This window comes from Chenopodium album, chromosome 11 (genome assembly GCF_948465745.1).
Source record: "Chenopodium album chromosome 11, dcCheAlbu1.1, whole genome shotgun sequence".
Taxonomy (NCBI): Eukaryota; Viridiplantae; Streptophyta; class Magnoliopsida; order Caryophyllales; family Amaranthaceae; genus Chenopodium; species Chenopodium album.
The window spans coordinates 16232534-16252215 of record NC_137844.1 but is presented as its reverse complement, the minus strand read 5'-3'; the positions used below and the strand labels follow the sequence as shown (position 1 = coordinate 16252215).

The 19682-nt window shown below is 37.3% G+C and overlaps 2 protein-coding genes across 5 annotated transcripts; one reads left to right on the top strand and one right to left on the bottom strand.

The window, feature by feature from the left end:
* Positions 1-10187: 10187 nt before the first annotated feature.
* On the top strand, positions 10188-14639 carry LOC145567449 (putative adenylate kinase 7, mitochondrial). Of its 2 annotated transcripts, none has more exons than XM_081626722.1 (4): positions 10188-10667; positions 13187-13327; positions 13666-13854; positions 14076-14639. In XM_081626722.1, exons 1-4 carry the CDS (start codon positions 10323-10325, stop codon positions 14235-14237), a joined length of 837 nt encoding a protein of 278 aa, XP_081482848.1. In that variant the 5' UTR covers positions 10188-10322; the 3' UTR covers positions 14238-14639. The 2 variants fall into 2 exon arrangements, with proteins under 2 accessions (XP_081482848.1, XP_081482847.1); XM_081626721.1 differs by having other exon boundaries at positions 10195-10667; positions 14070-14639.
* Positions 14436-19173, bottom strand: LOC145567448 (putative inactive leucine-rich repeat receptor-like protein kinase At3g03770). 3 transcript variants are annotated; one of them, XM_081626719.1, is made up of 8 exons: positions 18855-19173; positions 17204-18619; positions 16989-17122; positions 15798-16041; positions 15490-15698; positions 15373-15395; positions 15169-15280; positions 14436-14938 (listed from the first exon to the last, which is right to left on the bottom strand). In XM_081626719.1, exons 2-8 carry the CDS (start codon positions 18567-18569, stop codon positions 14708-14710), a joined length of 2319 nt encoding a protein of 772 aa, XP_081482845.1. In that variant the 5' UTR covers positions 18570-18619; positions 18855-19173; the 3' UTR covers positions 14436-14707. The 3 variants fall into 3 exon arrangements, with proteins under 3 accessions (XP_081482845.1, XP_081482846.1, XP_081482844.1); XM_081626720.1 differs by having other exon boundaries at positions 17204-18455; positions 18855-19171; XM_081626718.1 differs by having other exon boundaries at positions 17204-19173.
* Between the last annotated feature and the right edge of the window lie 509 nt (positions 19174-19682).

The window sequence follows — 19682 nt, the reverse complement described above, 5'->3', positions numbered from 1 at the left end:
GATGCTGAGAAAGAGAAAAAGAAAGGTTCCGAGCCTCCACCTGTCGAGCCAAAGCTACCATTCCCACATCGGATGTAAAAGAACAAGGTAGATCAACAATTTGGTAAGTATGGTCAAGAATCTTGAGGTAACTGTTCCTTTTACTAATTTGGTCTCTCAAGTTCCAATGTATGCAAAGTTTTTAAAGGAAATGATTACTAAGAAGAAAGACTTTGGTGGTGTAGAAACAATTACTCTAACTGCAGAGTGTAGTGCTATATTGCAAAATAAATCCCCACCTAAGCTTAAGGACCCTGGTAGTTTTTCCATCCCATGTCATGTAGGTGCATTATTCATTGATAAAGCTTTATGTGACTTAGGTGCTAGTGTATCTGTTATGCCTCTTTCTGTTTGTAACAGGTTGAATATGGGAGCTTTAAAATGCACACAGATCACTTTGCAAATGGCAGATCGTTCTATAAAATACCCTTTAGGTGTTTTGGAGGATATCCCCGTTCGGGTTGGGAAATTTTTCATTCCTGTTGACTTTGTAGTTTTGGATATGGAGGAGGATAGTAATATCCCGATCATTTTAGGTAGACCTTTTTTGTGTACTGCAAGTGCTGTTATTGATGTCAAGTCTGGGTCCCTTACTTTGTCTGTTGGTGATGATGCAGTGACTTTTAATCTAACCAATGCGATGAAGTCGTCTATGCTTGAGAATACTTGTTGCAGGATTGATGTGCTTGATGAGATTGTGAGAGATGATACGCCTCGTGAGTTAGCTAATGATCCATTAGAAGCCGTTCTCATCCTGGAGGTCTCTAAAGGAGAAGGAGATGCAGAGATTGACTCCTTGATTCGTGACTTGGATGCCCCTAACACTAAGGGGTTCGAGGTAATGGAAACTATTTGTTCTACTTCTGAGTCACAAGTAAAAAAGGTAGAGTTAAAACCTTTGCCTTCTCATCTTAAATATGCATTTCTTGATGATAATGAGGAATGCCCTGTAATTGTTAGTGCTAAACTCGATGATAGCCAAGTTTCTAAGCTTTTGACTATGCTTCGCATGCATAAAAAGGCAATCGGGTATAACATTGATGATCTTACAGGGATAAGTCCTAATTTTTGTATGCATATAATTAATTTGGAAGAGAATCATCGCCCTTGCATCCAACCACAACATCGATTGAATCCTAATATGCAAGAGGTGGTGAAGAAAGAGGTAATGAAACTTCTTGATGCGGGCATCATCTACCCCATTTCAGATTCTAAGTGGGTGAGCCCGGTACAAGTCGTTCCTAAGAAAGGGGGGACAACTGTTGTTAAAAATGATAAGAATGAACTAATTCCTACTCGTGTTGTCACAGGTTGGCGTATGTATATCGATTATCGCAGGTTGAATACGACCACCTTGAAAGATCACTTCCCCTTACCTTTTATAGATCAAATGCTTGAAAGATTAGCAAAACATAGTTTTTTCTGTTATTTGGATGGATATTCAGGTTTCTTTCAAATTCCCATTCATCCAGAAGATCAAGAGAAGACAACGTTCACATGCCCCTATGGTACATTTGCTTATCGCAGAATGCCATTTGTGTTGTGTAACGCCCCTACGACGTTTCAAAGGTGTATGATGGCCATTTTCTCTGATTTCATTGAGAACATCATGGAGGTATTTATGGATGATTTCAGTGTTTATGGTTCTGACTTTGATATGTGCTTGCATAATCTTTCTAAGGTGCTTAAACATTGTATTGATGTCAATTTGGTCTTGAATTGGGAAAAGTGCCACTTCATGGTCAATGAAGGAGTGGTACTTGGTCATCTTATTTCTGATCACGGCATCCAAGTTGACAAAGCAAAAATTGAGGTGATTGAGAAACTTCCCCCTCCCGTGAATATCAAGGGAGTGAGAAGTTTTCTTGGTCATGCAGGGTTTTATCGCCGATTTATAAAAGATTTTTCGAAAACAGCGAAACCCCTCACTCAATTATTGCTTAAGGATGCCACATTTGAGTTTACTGATGCTTGTATGGAGTCTTTTAACAGGATTAAGGAGGCATTGATAACTGCTCCTATCATACAACCTTCGGATTGGGATTTACCATTCGAGATCATGTGTGATACGAGTGACTATGCTGTGGGAGCCGTGCTTGGACAACGAAAGAACAAGGTTTTGCATGCCATTTTATATGCTAGTAAAACCTTGGATGAGGCTCAGATGAATTATGCCACCACTGAGAAAGAGCTCCTAGCTATTGTGTATGCTCTTGACAAGTTTCGAACTTGCCTTATTGGTTCGAAAGTAATTGTCCACACTGACCATGCCGCTCTGAAGTATCTCCTAGCAAAGAAAGAGGCTAAACCGAGGCTCATTCGATGGATTTTGCTCCTTCAAGAGTTCGATTTAGAGATTCGAGATAAAAAGGGTGCCAAGAACGTTGTTGCGGATCACCTCTCTCGATTGAGATTTCAGATTAATTCAGATAGCCCTATAAATGACTCTTTCCTCGATGATCATTTATTCTCTGTTTCTTCTGTATCTCCATGGTATGCTGACTATGCTAATTTTTGTGTAGGTGGTTCACATCCTCCGGATTTGACTTACCAACAACGCAAGAAGTTCTACCATGATGCCAGGCAGTACTTTTGGATGACCCTCACTTGTATCGTAAGTGTTCTGATGGGATGTTTCGGAGATGTGTAGCAGATTGGGATACTCATGGTGTCCTTCATCATTTCCATAATCTACCTTCTAGTGGGCATCTTGGTTCTACTGCAACTGCCTACCGAGTGCTTTAGTGTGGTTTCTATTGGCCCTTAATATTCAAGGATGCTCGTGCCTTTTGCAATGCATGTGACGAGTGTCAGAGAACAGGAAATATATCGAAGAGGCAAGAGATGCCACAAAATGGGATTCTTGAGGTCGAGCCTTTTGATGTCTGGGGCATTGATTTTATGGGACCATTTCCCTCTTCTTGTGGGAATCGGTACATTTTGGTTGCCGTCGACTATGTCACCAAGTGGGTCGAAGCTATTGCGTCGCCTACTAATGATTCGAAGGTCGTTATGAAGCTATTTAAAAAGATCATCTTTCCGCGCTACGAAGTCCCAAGAGTTGTTATTAGTGACGGTGGTTCTCATTTCCATCAACGAACTTTCAAGGCTCTTCTTAAGAAACATGGAGTTACTCACAAGGTTGGCTTGGCCTATCATCCTCAAACGAGCGGCCAAGTTGAGGTATCTAATCGACAAATCAAAAGAATCCTTGAAAAGGTTGTCAACAAGTCTCGGACAGATTGGTCATTGAAGTTGGATGATACATTGTGGGCATTGCGAACGGCTTACAAGACTCCGTTAGGGACAACTCCATATCGGTTGGTGTATGGCAAAGCTTGTCATTTACCGGTCGAAATGGAATATCTTTCACAATGGGCCGTCAAGGAGATTAATTTAGATCTAGAAAAGGCCGGTGAAGCGAGACTTCTTCAATTGAACGAGCTAGATGAGATACGGCTTGATGCTTATGAGAACCATAGGCTCTACAAAGAGCAAACAAAGAAGTTTCATGATAAGATGATCCAAAAACGAGAGTTCAAGGTTGGCGACAAGGTCTTGCTTTATAACTCGAGACTTCGGCTCTTTCCTGGAATGCTTAAGTCTAGATGGTCCGGGCCTTTCACAGTTACTGATGTCAAAGCACATGGAGCCATTGAGGTTGCTAGCGAAAACGGCACGAAATTCAAGGTAAATGGACAACGTTTGAAGCTCTATACTGAGGGTGCTTTTATGGCAAATTGGAGACGATTTATCTCTCCGATCCACCAATTGATGCTTAAAATAGAGGTAAGAAGTCAAGCTCACGACTTTAAAAGAGCACTTATCGGAAGGTAACCCGATTTCTTATTTCCTTTATTTATTTTTAGTTTTCTTATAATTTTAGTTTATTTTATTTATTTATTTTCTTTTCACTAACATTTTAGTTTATTATTATTTTATAGTTTTCGTTTTCTTATTTATTTATTTTTAGTTTTCTTTGATTCAATAACATTTTTTTCTTTGTTTTCTTTTTAGTGAAGGCTTTCAATTTTTTTTTTTTTTTTAAAAAAAAAACCTGCAGCAGCAAAAAAATCGAAGCCCCACCCGCAGCCCACCCCGCGCCCCTGTCCCGCGCCCTCCCCCCCCCTCCGCAGCCACTGCCAGCCTGCGGCCGCGAGTTTTGGCGAATCCACCCAGCAACAACAAAAAAAAAATCAGAAAACCAAAACCGAAAAAAACAAAAAAAAAAACAAAAAAAAAGAAGAGAAAAGAGAAGAACGTACAATTACCCCACCCTCCCTCTCTCTCTCCTCTCCCTCGCCACCTCCACCCCAACTGCACCCACCACCGTCGCCCCACCCCACCGGCGACCACCACCCACCGAACCTCCTCCCTCTTATCACCATCTATCCCCATAATCCTTCTCTTCCTTTTGAATTTCATAAACCCTAACTTTTCAAATTGATTTAGGGCTTTTGAAATTACAAGTTGTGTGATATCAAATTGGGAATTTTGGAGGTATCCTTGGACTATTATAAGAGGTTTGACATATTTTTGATGCACAATTCTCATTGTAGAGGTATAAATTTCCAATTTTTCATCTCTTACTATTCTACAATTGTGCTTATTCTTGAGTTTTAACCTTTTTATCATCTATTTTCCCAAGTTGGTGTGGTAGTATTGATATTGTGTATAATTTTTGTGTGGATTGGTTGTGAATTATTTTGGGTGACACATATTTGGCTTTGGATTATTCTTGTTCATTGGTTTGTGTTTCTTTGTTGATTAAATTTCTCATCACTTTCACCATGAGGACAAGAACACGAACCTCTTCGGCACCTAAGCCACTCTATGACCCCAACGCATATTCTCGAAAAATCACAAAAAAACCACCGACCAAACCCACAAAACGACCTACACAATCTAAGCCAACCTCTAAAACCTCCACACCTAAAGCACCATCTAGAGTCCAACCTCTCCCCCATCACCATCAACTCCACTTTCTTGGTTAACCGGGTCTCAAAAACAATGTCCAAAGAAGCTCAAAGATCAAACCATGGGACACACTCTTTACTTTTCTCTCTCAGATGCTAAAAACCTTGGGTTTGAATGGTTCTTTGATAGCATTGCAATAACACATGGATGGAGTAAGGTCCTTTGTATTGATCATGATATATGTCCATCACTTGTCATTGAATTTCTTTCCTCACTTGATGTCCAATCAAATAAGGGAGATGTGGTATTTCCTTTGGATGGAGACGAGCGGATTATGTCGTGGGACGATGTGAACATGGCTTTTGGATGGCTGAATAAAGGTGTCATGGGTCCGAAAGAGTATATGAAATTCAAGGGAAGTCCAAGCTACTCTCTCTTCGACTCGAGCACTTTTTGGAAACAAATAACAGGTCGAATAGATTGGGAGTCCGGTGTTAGCAAATCTAGTTCTATTGGTTGTCCAGCTCTTTGCATGCTACATCGATTTATACTTCAGTTATTTCGACCCAAGAGTGAGGTCGGCCAGGTGACTACATTGGACTTAAAACTTCTATGGTGGCTCACTAGATCTCATGGAGATGCAAGCCTTAATCTCGCCAAATTCCTCATTGAAGCATTTTTATGGGAGCGAGATCTGAAGAAGGGTGATATATCCATGGGTGGATTTGTTTCTGTGTTGTGTGCGGAATTATATGTTGAGTTGAAAAATAAAGAGACATTTGAATCCACCAACGACATCAATCAGGCTGCAATGGACAGATTCGGTTGGCTTTTTCACCAGTCCAAGGGTCGATATATTTGGTTTGTTAAGGGTTGCCGAAGTTCTGATGCAAGGTTGGTGTACGACATTTTCCCGAATGATGCACCCCATGATGCAAGTAGTCTAAGTTGGAAACCACGTGAGATCACCGAACGAATAGAGGTACACGGTGAAGTGCAACGTACTTTCCCTTGTTCACATTGTCAATCGGCGGCCGCTAGACCAAATAGCCCAGTGGTTGAAGATACCTCTCATTCTCGCCCTCCACCATCCTTTAGTAACCCAACTTCAAGTACTACGATAGCTCCACTCACTCTTGATGAGCAACTGAAAATTTTTATGGATTCTTGTCTTTGTTTTCAGGATTCAGTTCTCACACGACTCACCACCATTGAAGGACAGGTACAGGATCTATATGCTGAGATTCGTGATTTGTGTCGCCATGTTGGAGTTCCTAGGGCCACTGTTTCTGCTGTTGTCACTGCTACCATACCTAATGATAGTAGTGAGTCCCTTTGAGTGAGCCATACCTTTCCTTTCTCCTTTGTATGCTTGTACACAGTGAGGACACTGTGCTTCATTCTAGCTTGGGGGAGGGATTCTTATCTTTAATTGCTTTCATAGTGTAGTTTTTATTGCTTTCTTAGGACTATTGTACGGTTTGTACCATTCATTAGGAGTGGGAGTTTACGTGCAACGAAAAAAAATGTATTGCTTTCTTAGTTTAGTTGTGCTTTTGATTAATGTATTCTTGTGCCTATCTTACATTTGTTTGACTTCGAACCGTGTGCGGATTAGATTAGACTCTCTTGAGCTTCTTCTCATCATAGTTATGATTTGAAATTCGGTCGGTGTGCTTTATACGTTGATAACTGCGTAGCAATGTAGCTTGCGATTAATGGGTTTGTGGTAAGATGTTTTGCTCTTTTTGAGTCTAGCTAGTCGAGATTTTGTAGACCCCAAGCCATGTGAGTTTTTGAAACCTGATTGATTGACTGTCACATTTATAACAGTCTATATTTTTGTATGTGTGATAGTTCCTGGTGCAACATTGATCTTGATTTTGCCTTAAGACTCGTAGTAATTCGGTTGTGATGAGTGTACGATTGAAATGATAAAGGTCTTTCTTTTTTCTTAATTTGAGCCTCCACAAGTTATTTTTGTACATTTGCTCCTTAATTGTTACCCATGTTGAGCTTTATCCTTCATTGAATTAGCCATATTACAAGCCTTCGGCCTCAATTGGTTACTATTCCCAAGTCTAGCTTGGGAGAGTGGTCTATCTTGTGATTTGTGATTTTTATTTGGCTAAATATTTGGTTCATGGTGCAATAAAGGAGATTTTGAATGAAAAAAAAGTATGAAAAAAAAGAGAGAAAAAACAAAAAACAGAAAAAGAAGAGAAACAGTAGAATAAATGGAGTATAAAAAAAAATAAGAGAATGATGAAAAAAAAAATCTATAAAATAAAAAAAAGAAGGTTGAAGAAAGAAGGGAAGAAGAGGATATTAAATCACTTTGGTGTATAGTGATTTTTGTTTTGATCTTTATGGTGTATGGGGAGGCGAGATGCTAAACAAGATTATCTTTGACATGCATTCAATTGTGTTGTTATTGTGGACTATCATTATCACTCTCCTAGCTAGCTTACCTCTCACATTTCCCAAATTGTTTATCCTACCTCTCACCCTAGCCCTATTACAACCCTCATAAAGACCTTTTGATTTTCGTGCATAAGTTATGATTGAGTGAAATGAGTTTTGAGTCAAAGTTAAAGAGTATTTGTTGCATTCCGAGTCGACATGATATAGGTTGAGTGTTTGTTATAACCCTAGCTGGTAGGGCACCTCTTGTGCTCAACTTCAGCATATCTACAGGAAATCGGCGGAGACTAGCTTGGAAAGAGACTGTTTGTGGCCTCTAGATTGGAGAGTTAATTGCAAGACTATGAGTGCTACGTGGTTCTATATGTATCCGAGCCAGATTTCAGTTTCACTAACTTTGGTTTGATAGTTTGCTCGAGAGTCGAGTCGGTCTTATTCTGGTTCCCTGGAAGTCCTGTTTGTCTTATTTCTCCGTCTTGAGTCTAGTGTTGCTTAGGGACAAGCAATGGTTTAGCTTGGGGAATTTGATAAATCATATTTATATAGTTTTATTTAGGCACGTTTTTGCTAGTTTTAGAGCTTTTTCACAGTCTTCTTAGTCGTTTTTAGAGTCATGTCTGCATAAGTTATTATATGTCGCTCTATTACGCTCCGTTTGTGTTTTTCTTAATGTTTAAGGTGATTTCATAGTCATTTGGAAGCTTTCGAAGTGTTTAGAGATGATTCGGATGATATTTGAATGGAAATCGATGGATCGAGTTCATTGATCGAGGGATTTATGCTCGTGGATGTTGGCTCTAAGGATCCTATGCATGGAAAATGAAAATAGCATCCACGAGAGTCGCTATGGACCTTATGGAAGCGAATTTGAGTTAGAAACGGAGAAAAACGAAGGCTTGCAAGGTATCAAAAATAACCTTTTCTCACTCTTTTGATCATAACTTGAGTTCTACAGATCGGATTGAAGTGATTCAAGTTGCATTAGAAACTAGACTTGAAGAGCTTTCCAATGATAGGTCACACGCCCTGAGAATCTTCCTAGAACAGAAGTTATGAGCATTTGAATCCAGGCATTGCAGTCAGCCAACCGCAGGGCTGGCTGCGCCTCTGTCCAGTGCCCCCTTGAAGGTTGCTGCCGCCGCTGCTAGGGCGCGGGAACCACCCTGCGGCCGCGGGTCTGGTTGAGTGTTGATGAGCCACGCAGCCTTGCTTCTCTCGTGCCACGTCATCAATTGTCATCCAATAGCATTATAACTTATGTATTTATTTATTTATTTATTTTATTTAGGATGAGGCAAAAAATATAAATACTTGAGAAGATTTTATTTTGCCTCTTCATGCTTTATATTTTTAGAGAGAACGTTCGTTTGAGTTTTGCTTTTCTCCATTGTTGAACCCTAGTTTTATTCTCCATTAATTTAATCACCGAGGTATTTCAATTATTCTTTTCGTTCTTTATTTATTTTATTAATTATGAATTCAAGTTTATTTATCTCTTTTGTTTTGTTTATTTCAATTATGAGTGAGTAGTCTCTTTCTAGGGCTAAGTGAGGGAAGCCATGTTTATACCTTGATTAATTATGCTTAATTATTTATAAATTTAAGAATTAGGGTTTGAATAATTCTAATTGATTTGTGCTTTATTGTTTGATTCACGTAATTGGCCAATATCATGAGTTGATTATATAGCTAATAAAAATTAGAATTGAAAGATCATATTTTTAGAGGCTTAATTACAATTGGCGAATTTGATTATGTTAGCGACCGAACTATATATGTTAATTCGTAAGTGTTAATTCCCGACCGTAGGATTAACAAGTGCTTTAATTATTCGACCTAGTTTGTTTATTAATGGATTATTTGCATTTCTTGGTTTGGTATAAGCATGGTGGACCGAACGTATGCCCTAGATTTTAATTTATCTGAGAGCAACCTTAATTTTTTATTATTGTCATACTTTAGTTAATTAATCATCAAACCACTCTTCGTTTATTGAAATAGTTTATAATAATTGGGCAAAAACTAATAGAACCTGTCTCCCTGTGGGATTCGACCCGTATGTGCTAAGTCTCTGCTAACAACAGATACCGTGCACTTACGGTATAACTTTTTATTCATCAGTAGCAGAAACTCCCGCCCAAGGTGCCAACAAGGACCCTGTGCTGACACTTTCAGTAAAGTATTCAAAGGTATACTCTAGTCTTTTTACTATAAACTCCAAGTAGTAGATCGGAAGTTGGCTATCATCCATAGCTTTTTAACCTGTCACTAGATCACACAGTGCAAGTTTTAGTAGCTAAATAAATTATATATGCATGTCACAGATTTTGAAGATATCACTTAAGAAAAACATATCATAATCCAACCATCGATAAGGAAATCCAAAACCTAAGTAAAAAAAAAAAAAAATTAAGACGGAAAACCACTAAGTTGAGCGGTAAAAACATGGTAGCTAAAAACCGAATTTACTCTCATAATTGAGCTAAATCCTTAAAGCAATGGTATTTTTAAGGCACTAATAATAATTAATATGAGCGATTTTGCTAAATAAGGCTAAATTGCAAACTAATTCCTTATATATATTAGTCGGTTTAAGAACTTTTTTCTCACATCGCTCAATAATATTTTTTCAACTTTTGTCAAAAATGGATGCTTCACATTATTTGCAACTAATGTTCAGGTTGCCAATTCTCTCTATCTCTCCTTATCACATGCATTTCTATTTTTCTCTATCTACTATCTTACACTGACAAACAAATTTGCCTAAAAATCTGTGTATCCTTCAAAGTTGTAAAAAATGTAAAACAAAAGTAAAATTATTAAAATTAAAAAATGACGTGGCACCCTAAATATCAGTTCAACTCCTTCACCCTCCTGTTGCCAAATTGCCAGCCACAAAAACACACCCTCCACTCTCATCCTTCACTGATCAACCTTCAACAATGGCTGTCCTCAGCCGCATCTCCCCTTCCCTCCACCACATCTCTCCACCTCTCCTCCACACTCACTCCTACCACATCTCCGCCGTCGCCTCCGCCGCAGCTCAGCTACAATTCGATTACGACGACGACTTCAACCCAACTCCTTCGTCTCCTACACCTGCTACTGCGCTCGATTCCGATTCTTCTAGACCTTTCAGAGGCGTACATTGGGTCTTCATCGGTAATCCATCCGCTAAGAAGCATATCTATGCCGACATGATCTCGAAGCTTCTTCATGTTCCTCGTATTTCCATTTCTACTCTTCTTCGTCAAGATCTTAACCCTCATTCTCCCCTCTATAAACAGGTTCACTCTTCTCATATAGTATTTTCGGAATTGAATTTATGTGATTACGTAAATGAATGTTGGTGTTGTTATTTTTGCAGAAGATTGTTGTTAATTATACATGTTAATCATTTTATTTGGAGTAATCAACGGTTAGGAATCTCGCTTAATGACCTAATTACTTAGATTATACTTGTATTTTAGTTTATCTACACATTCTCAAATTTTTGTCTGCGGAATGTGAAATGATGTTAGATTGGTTTGAATAATGAACTCTATATTTGAGGGTGATATACAGAATTTAGGGAGGCATATAAACGTTATAAAACTAAATTAGTGAATGCGCGACAAAATTTTGTGTCGATTGGAATCGATGGTGTTTGATTTAGAATCCTTTTATGTAATCATTTTCATGTATTAAATTGAAGAGACCAAAATTTTGTTTTATGGCATGATGTAATTGTTATGCATAATACACTAAAGCTTATAAAATTCAAGGTGTAGTTTGTCATATGAAAATTTTCCCTGGCTTAGAATTTGGGTGATATTGGGATAGTAATAGAGTAATACTGTACTATGTATATTTTGTATGAGAGAACTTGATTGTTGAAATGTTAATAGGTGTAAATATAACAGAAGTCAGAAGTACAAGCTAATCAATTTTCCCTAGATTGGTTTTATTAAATGAGGTTCTTCAGACTATATAGATGATGTTTTTTTGAGTCATTGCAACCATGGAATGCCAAAATCTTAGCTTACTCTGTAAAGTCTCTAAAATCTTTGGGTTTTAAACGAAACTCGAAGATCTATGATTAGCATTGGGAAAAAGGTTTAGAAGTGAACTAAAAGATTAATTAGTTTGGTTATAATGCTTGTTATTGAACAAAGTTATAAATTAGAATGTATTACCTGCAAGGAGAATAATACATTTTGCTGATTTTAGTATTATTGCAATGATAAAAAGGTAGGAAAAATGAAGTAAAAAAGTTTATGCCTAAAATTTAAGGATATTGGAGGTTCCACACTTCCACTTTGTTTTTAAACAATGAACATACTCCCTTCACCTCTAATTAGTAATAGACCTATTTTGGATTGTTTTAAAATAATGATCCACTTTCTAAGTTTAGATTGCAAAGCTTACTACTTGCCCATATCACCCTTAATGATAACCTTTAAATAAGACACCTTGTAGCATGTCAAAGCTGCAAATTTTACAAAAAGGAAAATTATGATATTTCTACTCAATTTCTTAAAATTGAGCTTCAGGCATATAGTCCTATTATATTAAGAGTTTAAGACTGATGGAGTATTTATAAAATAAAAAATATTGCCAACCAAATGTGCCTTCTATATGATAGTGTGTTTATGGGATTCTTCTTTGTTTGATTGCATGAAGATGATTGCCATGGAATTCTATAGATAATAAAAAATTCTGATGGATGGTTATCATATTATGTTGATAGATTGGTGGACAAATGTATTATTTCTCTTTTTTTTTTTTTTTTTTTTTTAACATGATACAGTTTCACTTGCAATGAAGGCGAGAATGGACATACATAGAAAATGAATAGCCCTCCTTTCCTCCCTTTCTCATTTAATTTTACGTAATCCCTTAGATTACCACCTAAACTCATCATCTATCTTTGTTATGTGTTCACTGCTCCCAGTCAAAGTGTGCCTTTAGGAAATTATTTCCCAACCTTACACAAAAAAAAAAGTCTCTTAGCTCTTTTGTCTCTAGATAAAGCCCCATTGTTCTGAGCACACACTTTTAAGAGATAAATTGTAGTGGGATATTATTGATTAAAGTTGAATATAAAAGGTAGTGGAAATAGTTTATTGTTTTCAGGCCAGTAATGACAATAAGAGAATAGATATTTAGTTTTGAGAGGTTTTGTTGAATGAAATTGAATCAGAAGAAGAAATTAGTGGATGGAGAAACCCACCCAAATGAGAAGTGGGGCTTTATTTATAGAATTCTAGGCTTTAGTTTAGGGACTGAGGGAGTATTTCGGTAATTTGAGGACTCGAATAGCAATATAACCAGAATAGAAATCTCTTTATACCTTACCAATATTCAACCACGGCCTTTTAAAGTGATGCAATATCTTTCCAGGTCATGAGATCATGGAGAAAATTCATTCTTTCCTGATAGTTCTTTAAACAGAACTTCACTTCTTTGATATTTTAAAGTAAATTCAACTCAAATAATATTATAATCATTCCAGAATTATTGTTAATATATTATGACCAGAATATTTTGATGTTCTTACAATTATAAGCTGTTGCACTCGTAAGTGTCGTAGCTAAGCCATAGGGAGCCACTTGTTCTATAGACCTGTTAATAATTTACTTTCTCTAATCAAGAATCAAGATTGTTCTGAATCCTTCAATGCTGGCTTCGCAGCCGGATGAAGCACTTGCATGATTATGATGAAAATGGTACTGTAGTCAGTAGATTTCCTCTAGCTGCAGGGCCTATTTTATGTGATTTATTGCAGGGGTTTCTCAGATTTTGTATTTGTTGTCTGTTACAATAGATTGCTGAGGCAGTTAACTGTGGGAAACTTGTTCCTGAGAGCATAATTTTTGGCTTGCTGTTAAAAAGACTCGAAGATGGACATTACAGAGGTGAAAATGGGTTTATTTTGGATGGCATTCCTCGAACACGCCTTCAGGCTGTAAGATTGTTTACCATCTGCAAACTTCAATTTAAATTTGCCTAATATTGGACCGATATCGTATGATCACATGCATAAACTAGTTAAATCCTTTTGGAAGTATGTACTTAGCATAATGTGAGGTTTTATTTTTGTTTTGAGGGTAGTATAACATAGTAGTTTTGGGCGGAATGCTCCCTAAATTCATCCCCCCTTCTTCTTCAAGGATATGATGTTGTAATTTTTTTGTAAAGGCTCTAGTTTGATGTGGAGTGCCATATTGGTACTCTCAATTTCAAAGTTGGGAGGAGTAATAATTACCAATCGATTTTTGATAGTGTTTGATCCTTGTATTGTAGGAGATCCTTGACCAACTAGTTGATATCGACCTAGTTGTGAATTTTAAATGCTCTGAAGACCATACTCAGGCAGCTGGTTCTCCTGCTGATCCTACTGCACCTCGTGACAGAACCAAATCCAGTTTCTCAAATATTAACAAGGATACTGAAGATTCTCACCCAAAGGTCTCTGCATTCTACAGAGAGCAGGTGATTAAGTTTGATTGGTATTACATGTCTGAAAATTAGCCTTAAATTATTTTTTGTGGTTTTGTATAGACTGCTGGAGAGTGCTTTGTGCATGTTTTAGGATGATGTGCTTGGTTTTACCTACAAAATCCAGACTATCATTTTTTATTTGTCTGGAGCTGTGAGAAGCTCACGGTTTCTGAAGACATGTACTCACAAATGTTTCCTTATGCCAGATGCAGTATCTGGAGGACTACTACCAGAGCCAGAAGAAGCTTATTGACTTTCAAGTGGGAAAGGCACCAGCAGAAACTTGGAAAGGACTCCTAGCTGCACTGCATCTGCCGCATACCAATGCTGTTCATTCTTCAAGAACACTGACTATGGGTTTCAGAGTACCTTGAATATTTGAGACTCTAAGCTCTGCTGCAAATTTTGTAAATATGATGATTAAAGCCTTTCTGGAGCCTCTATTTCGAAGCTAAGAAAGTAAGAAACAGTATAGAATCTAACTATGTTTCTCATTTTGACTAGATACTGGTTGCGAATAGTCATTAATTTTGATAGTAAATAGGCATTGTTTAAAAAAAAAACCCAAAGGGAAAAATTATGTGCGTAGATGTCTAAATGTACATGCTTTAAAGCAGTTCCAGTTTCTCTCTTATATTACATAATTGAGATCATATAACATGTGCATAGCTAAACTGTAAAATAAGTCTGGACTCTGGACTACTGTTGCAGGCTTACAATGGTAAACATTTACAGGGAATTGATGATGTCAATAATATTTGCTTTGTTCTGCTCTAGTTTATGTTCGTCGATGCCTAAACATGACATATTGAAGTTTACACCAGTATCCAATACAGGACGAAAATCACGGTTGTGCCATGGAACCAATTTTTTGGTCACCATCTGCTGTTGCTTGAACCTGAGCTGCATACTGTAGATTCCAAAGCACATCCTCAAAAGAAGGACGTGTTGATGATTCGGAAGAAACACATTTGTTGGTTATTGAGATGACTGTCGCCAATGATTCTTTCGAGGAAGTTGACAATACAATAGGGTCTATGACTCTTCTCTGACCTTCCTCACTACCAAACGATGCCTGTGAAGTTAAAAGACTCATGTTAGTAAAGTACTGCAAATAAGAATACAATAATTTTCCTCCATAAAATGTTCCCTACATAATTCAGAAACACAAAACACCCAAAATATACTGGTAGTTAGTTAAAACTGAAATTGTCACTTAGAATGGACTTAAGTCCAATCTCTGAGATCTGCTGTCATGTCTACATTGTGGTTTATATACCATCGGCAACAGGATTAAGGGTTTACCATTTCAGTTAACAGAACTGCCTTCTTCTTAGCAGCCACCGACGGACCAATGAGGGATTCTAGTAGTATAAATCCGAAGCAATAAATGTCATCCTCAATAATTTTCATTTGCCTGCAGTACAAAGAGGAGAAGCAACTAAAGACTTGTACATGAATTGAGTAGGCAATCAAGATGGACTAACGGTGGGATAGTGTCTTTCTTACCATGACTTAGCAGCAGCTTTTCCCTGTGAATTAAAGGACAAAGTCTATATTATAATCAACCACTCAAATTTGGAAAAACTATTGAGAGATTCACACGAATTGTCAAAATAATCTCACCCCAAATTCATCATCGTCATAGATGATTGACAGTCCATAATCACTTAATTTTGCCCTTCGATGCTCATCAATCAAGATGTTATTGGTTCTCAGTCGATTGTTGAAGAAACCGGGAATGATTCCTGTGTGAAGGAACTGCACAGCCTTGGCAATATCAATAAGAATTACCAATCTCTCGGGCCATTTGAGTGCTCTTACTTGACCAAGATCTGAAATTATGGCATTTGCTACATATGTTAATTGCAACAAAAGCCTAGGGTCTCAAAGCTATAGGACATCAATGAAGTTGCTTTTGCTTTGAGACTAACCAGAAAGATGGGAGCGTAAATTTCCATTTGGCACATATTCATATATAAGATAGACCTTGTTGCCACTAGAATCAGCCTTTGCTCCAGTGTCAATGCAGTGACCGAGAAGGCAAACCAAATGTGGGTGGCGAAGCTTTGCCAAAAGGTCCAGCCGAAGCTTGAGATTACGAGTGGTGTATTTATTCGACAGAGATAAGCACCTTACAGCTACTAAGGTTTTATTCTGTAATGTTCCTTGATACATCTGAGAAACAAAGCAGAGCATGTTAGGCAGATTCAAAAATTGTGATGTTATATGCAAATGGAAGAACGTGTACTTCTTTCTGGAAATGCCAACCTCCATCTATTTCAAAGAAAATAACAAAAAAAGAGCAAGGAAAAGTAAATAGAGTCACAACTTGACCAACATGACTATCTCAAATGGTGAGACTTAAAAAGAGTTTTTTTAGGAGAGAAGAAGTATTTTTTGCAAAGAATACCAATTGGCTGTTGGTGTAGTGGTGATTGGGACTACACTTGGTAGGGAGGACCCGTGTTCGATCCTCCACAACAACAATTGGGAGGGGACTGGAACCTAACCACCCAGAACTGATCTCCGAATCTGGATTAGCCCAAAGGGCGAACTGGGTGGAACACCCAAAAAAAAAAAAAAAAAAAAAAAAAAAAAAAAAAAATGGTAGGTAAACTTAACAATTCCAAAAAGTTGCTAAGTTTACTCAACTTTGAGTCTCATTGGGCAAAAACTGTGGGCCCTTTATCAATATTATAATATATTTGTAATTTATTTAAGTTTTATTTTTATTTTTATTTTTTGAAAAACTTAATATAGATTTGGTGGGTCATAAATTGAAAGTGACATTAGTGTAATTAAGAGAGTCTCACCAATGGAAAATTAGACTTTACATGAGTTGATAAATTGAGAAGTGGATTTGGTATCACCATTGAAGGTAAAAAAATAACTCATTTTGTATTTCAAGATTCAAAGTTGAGTCTCACCAATGGAGATGTCTTAACCTGCTTTCTTTTTTTCTTTTCAACAAAACACCGCCCAAAACACAGATTGACAAGAGAGTTTCTTTCTTTAAGCTATATCCAACGAAAAATCTAGTTCCATATAGTTCTGATGTGAGCATGGGACATTGGAATTTGAGTGAATGAAAAAACGCATGAAGTTATGACAGTACACTATACCTTGCCTCTAGCACCTTCCCCCATCAGGGCAGATTTATCAAAGTTCATGGTAGCTTCTTTCAGCTCTTCCATGGAAAATGTTCGACACGCTGGAATTCCTTGTGTGCCAGATTTAGAAACTTCAGATATATATCCTGAACAATGGGGAGGCAAAAATGAACACTAGAAACATTTGAATATTCCAAAAGGAACACAAGACTCAAAAACGAACGTACTTGCATTTGCTAGTATCTCAGAGGTCACCCCAGTTACACTGTTTTCCTGAACTTGCTTCTGCAACAAACTCTGTTCTTGACAGCCTCTTGGGCAGTATCTTCTATAAATCACCAGAATTCCAAATGCCAGAAGTCCCACCATTGCAACAATTCCTCCAATCACACCAACTAAAGCTAATGCACTTTTGGCTGAGTAATTGTTTTTCTTTTGCTGCATCTTGGCACAATATGACTCCGGATGTTGGTTTACTCCACCGGCTGTCAAACAATTCCCATAAAATTGAGCAGTAATTTTATTTAAACACCTGGGAATCTCGCCGATTAATCTGTTGTTCGACAAGTCAGCAAACTCGAGTTTCTTGCCACATGCCAAATGAATGGGGAGTGATCCACTCAACTCATTTGATGCTAAATTCAGGTAAGTAATATTAGGCAAGGAGAAAAGAATGTTGGGTAGTCTTCCTTGAAGATGGTTCAGTGACAAATCAAGGTGCTGCAAGTGGTTCAGTTTCTTGAATTCCTGCGGTATCTCACCAGTAAAGGAGTTGTTATTCAGCAATGCCATAAATAAAGCTCCAGGCAATTTGGGTAGTTCCGAGTCCAGTTCATTCCAACTCAAATCCAACATTTTCAAGCCACTTAAACTACTCAAATCAGGCAATCCCCCAGAAATCTTGTTATTTGACAATGCAAGAGTACTGAGAGTCCTGATTTTCCCAATTGAAGCAGGAAATGGACCCTTCAAGTGATTATCTGACAAGCTTAGGATCGAAAGATTGGATAGAGAATGCAACCAATCCGGAACACTCTCATTGAAGAAGTTACCATCAAGTCTTAGTGTTCGAAGCTTCACCATTGTGGCAATCCTTGGTGGAACAGAACCATACAAATAATTTGAACTAAGATCAAGAAACTCCAAAGAAGATAGCCTGTTAATTTTATCTGGAAGCGGCCCCCAAATGCCCAAAGACACCAAACTAAGAGCTCTCAAGCTGGTGAGCCTTGCCAAAGTTGCAACAAAGGAATCCATTGAAAATCTATCTGATAAGGTCAGATTTGGAATTGCATACCCAACAAATTTGCCTACTTTGAAAGGCTTACTACCCATAATCCTAAGCTCAGTAACAACATCTACTTCACAAGTGACATTAATTTTTGTTGACGGAGACATGTAACATACATTAGCATTATTATCATTCCACAATGCCAATTCATCTGGGTACTCTAAATGCTTTCTTAATTGCATAAGCACCTGAATTTGCGAGGATTGCAATTGAGAAGTACCAACTATGCAGAAACTCAATAAGACTGAGATAATTAAATACAAGCTCCAATAATTCATTCTCATTTCATTAAATAAACCCATAAAAACTAACCAATTTCTTGTTGACTTAAGATGCAATCATCAAAAAAAACCTGCCCATGAACACAAAAAAAAAAAAAAAAAAAAAAAATCCAAAAAAAAAAATTTGACAAGATAATGCTTATTTAATTCCAACCATAAACACCCTATTGCTAAACAAACAATTCCAACAGTCCGTCAAACAAGCCAACTGAAACAGCCAACGACTAACAGCTGATTTTTGTAATATCAAGCAAAAGGGAAAACAAAAGCAAAAGAGATAAATATCTTGGAATTTATGGGGTTTACCTCAAATCATTGTAGTGCTTGAGCATGGAAGTTTCTTTTACCGGTTTAACAGAGTGCAAACTTGAAAAGTCAAGCAGAATTTATTGAGTGGGGTATTTTCTTCTTTATCTCTCTGATTGAGCAAGTTGAAGAAGTGGCAGGGCATTAGATAGAAACAACAGTTTGAAAGAGAGTGACAGTGCAAGTATACTGTAAACCAAGCATGGTAGTGAAAAGATGAAATTTTTAACAATAAAATTAACGGGGAATCCTTTCTTGTCATTTTCCATTGTTTTGTTTTCTGGGATTGTTTTGGGCTTTATTTAAGAGGTTTTGTGATATAAAAAGAATATAAAGTTTAATTTGGCTTTAATGAAGTTTGCTAATTGTGTGATTCCAAAAGATAGATTGCATTTCTTTAATTGTTTGTGGGGTTACATGTTTAATTCTCTTGGAACTTGATAATAATGAAGAATCAGATACTCTTCCAGGCTGTTTTGAATTCACAAAATAAGAAAATTAGCCCTCTTGCTGTTAAAAATAAGTAGGTAAGGAAATGACTAACCCCTGAATCAGTGACGTTTTTCTGCCCATGCATTTGTGCTCCTACTTTTTTACTACTCTCTCCGACCTCCGTCCTATAATATAGTTTTTATTTTCCTATTTTGGAAATCTAAAATGTTGTTCCTATTTGTTTTTTGAATAGTATGTTAAGATCATTATACCTTCACTTTTTTAACTTTATTTATTGTACTACATAGCACTAAATGTTTCTCAAATGGCAAAAAATGTAAATAAAAGCAACTTTATCAATATTTTATTTATTTTTTAGGTGCTGACTCACCCCTC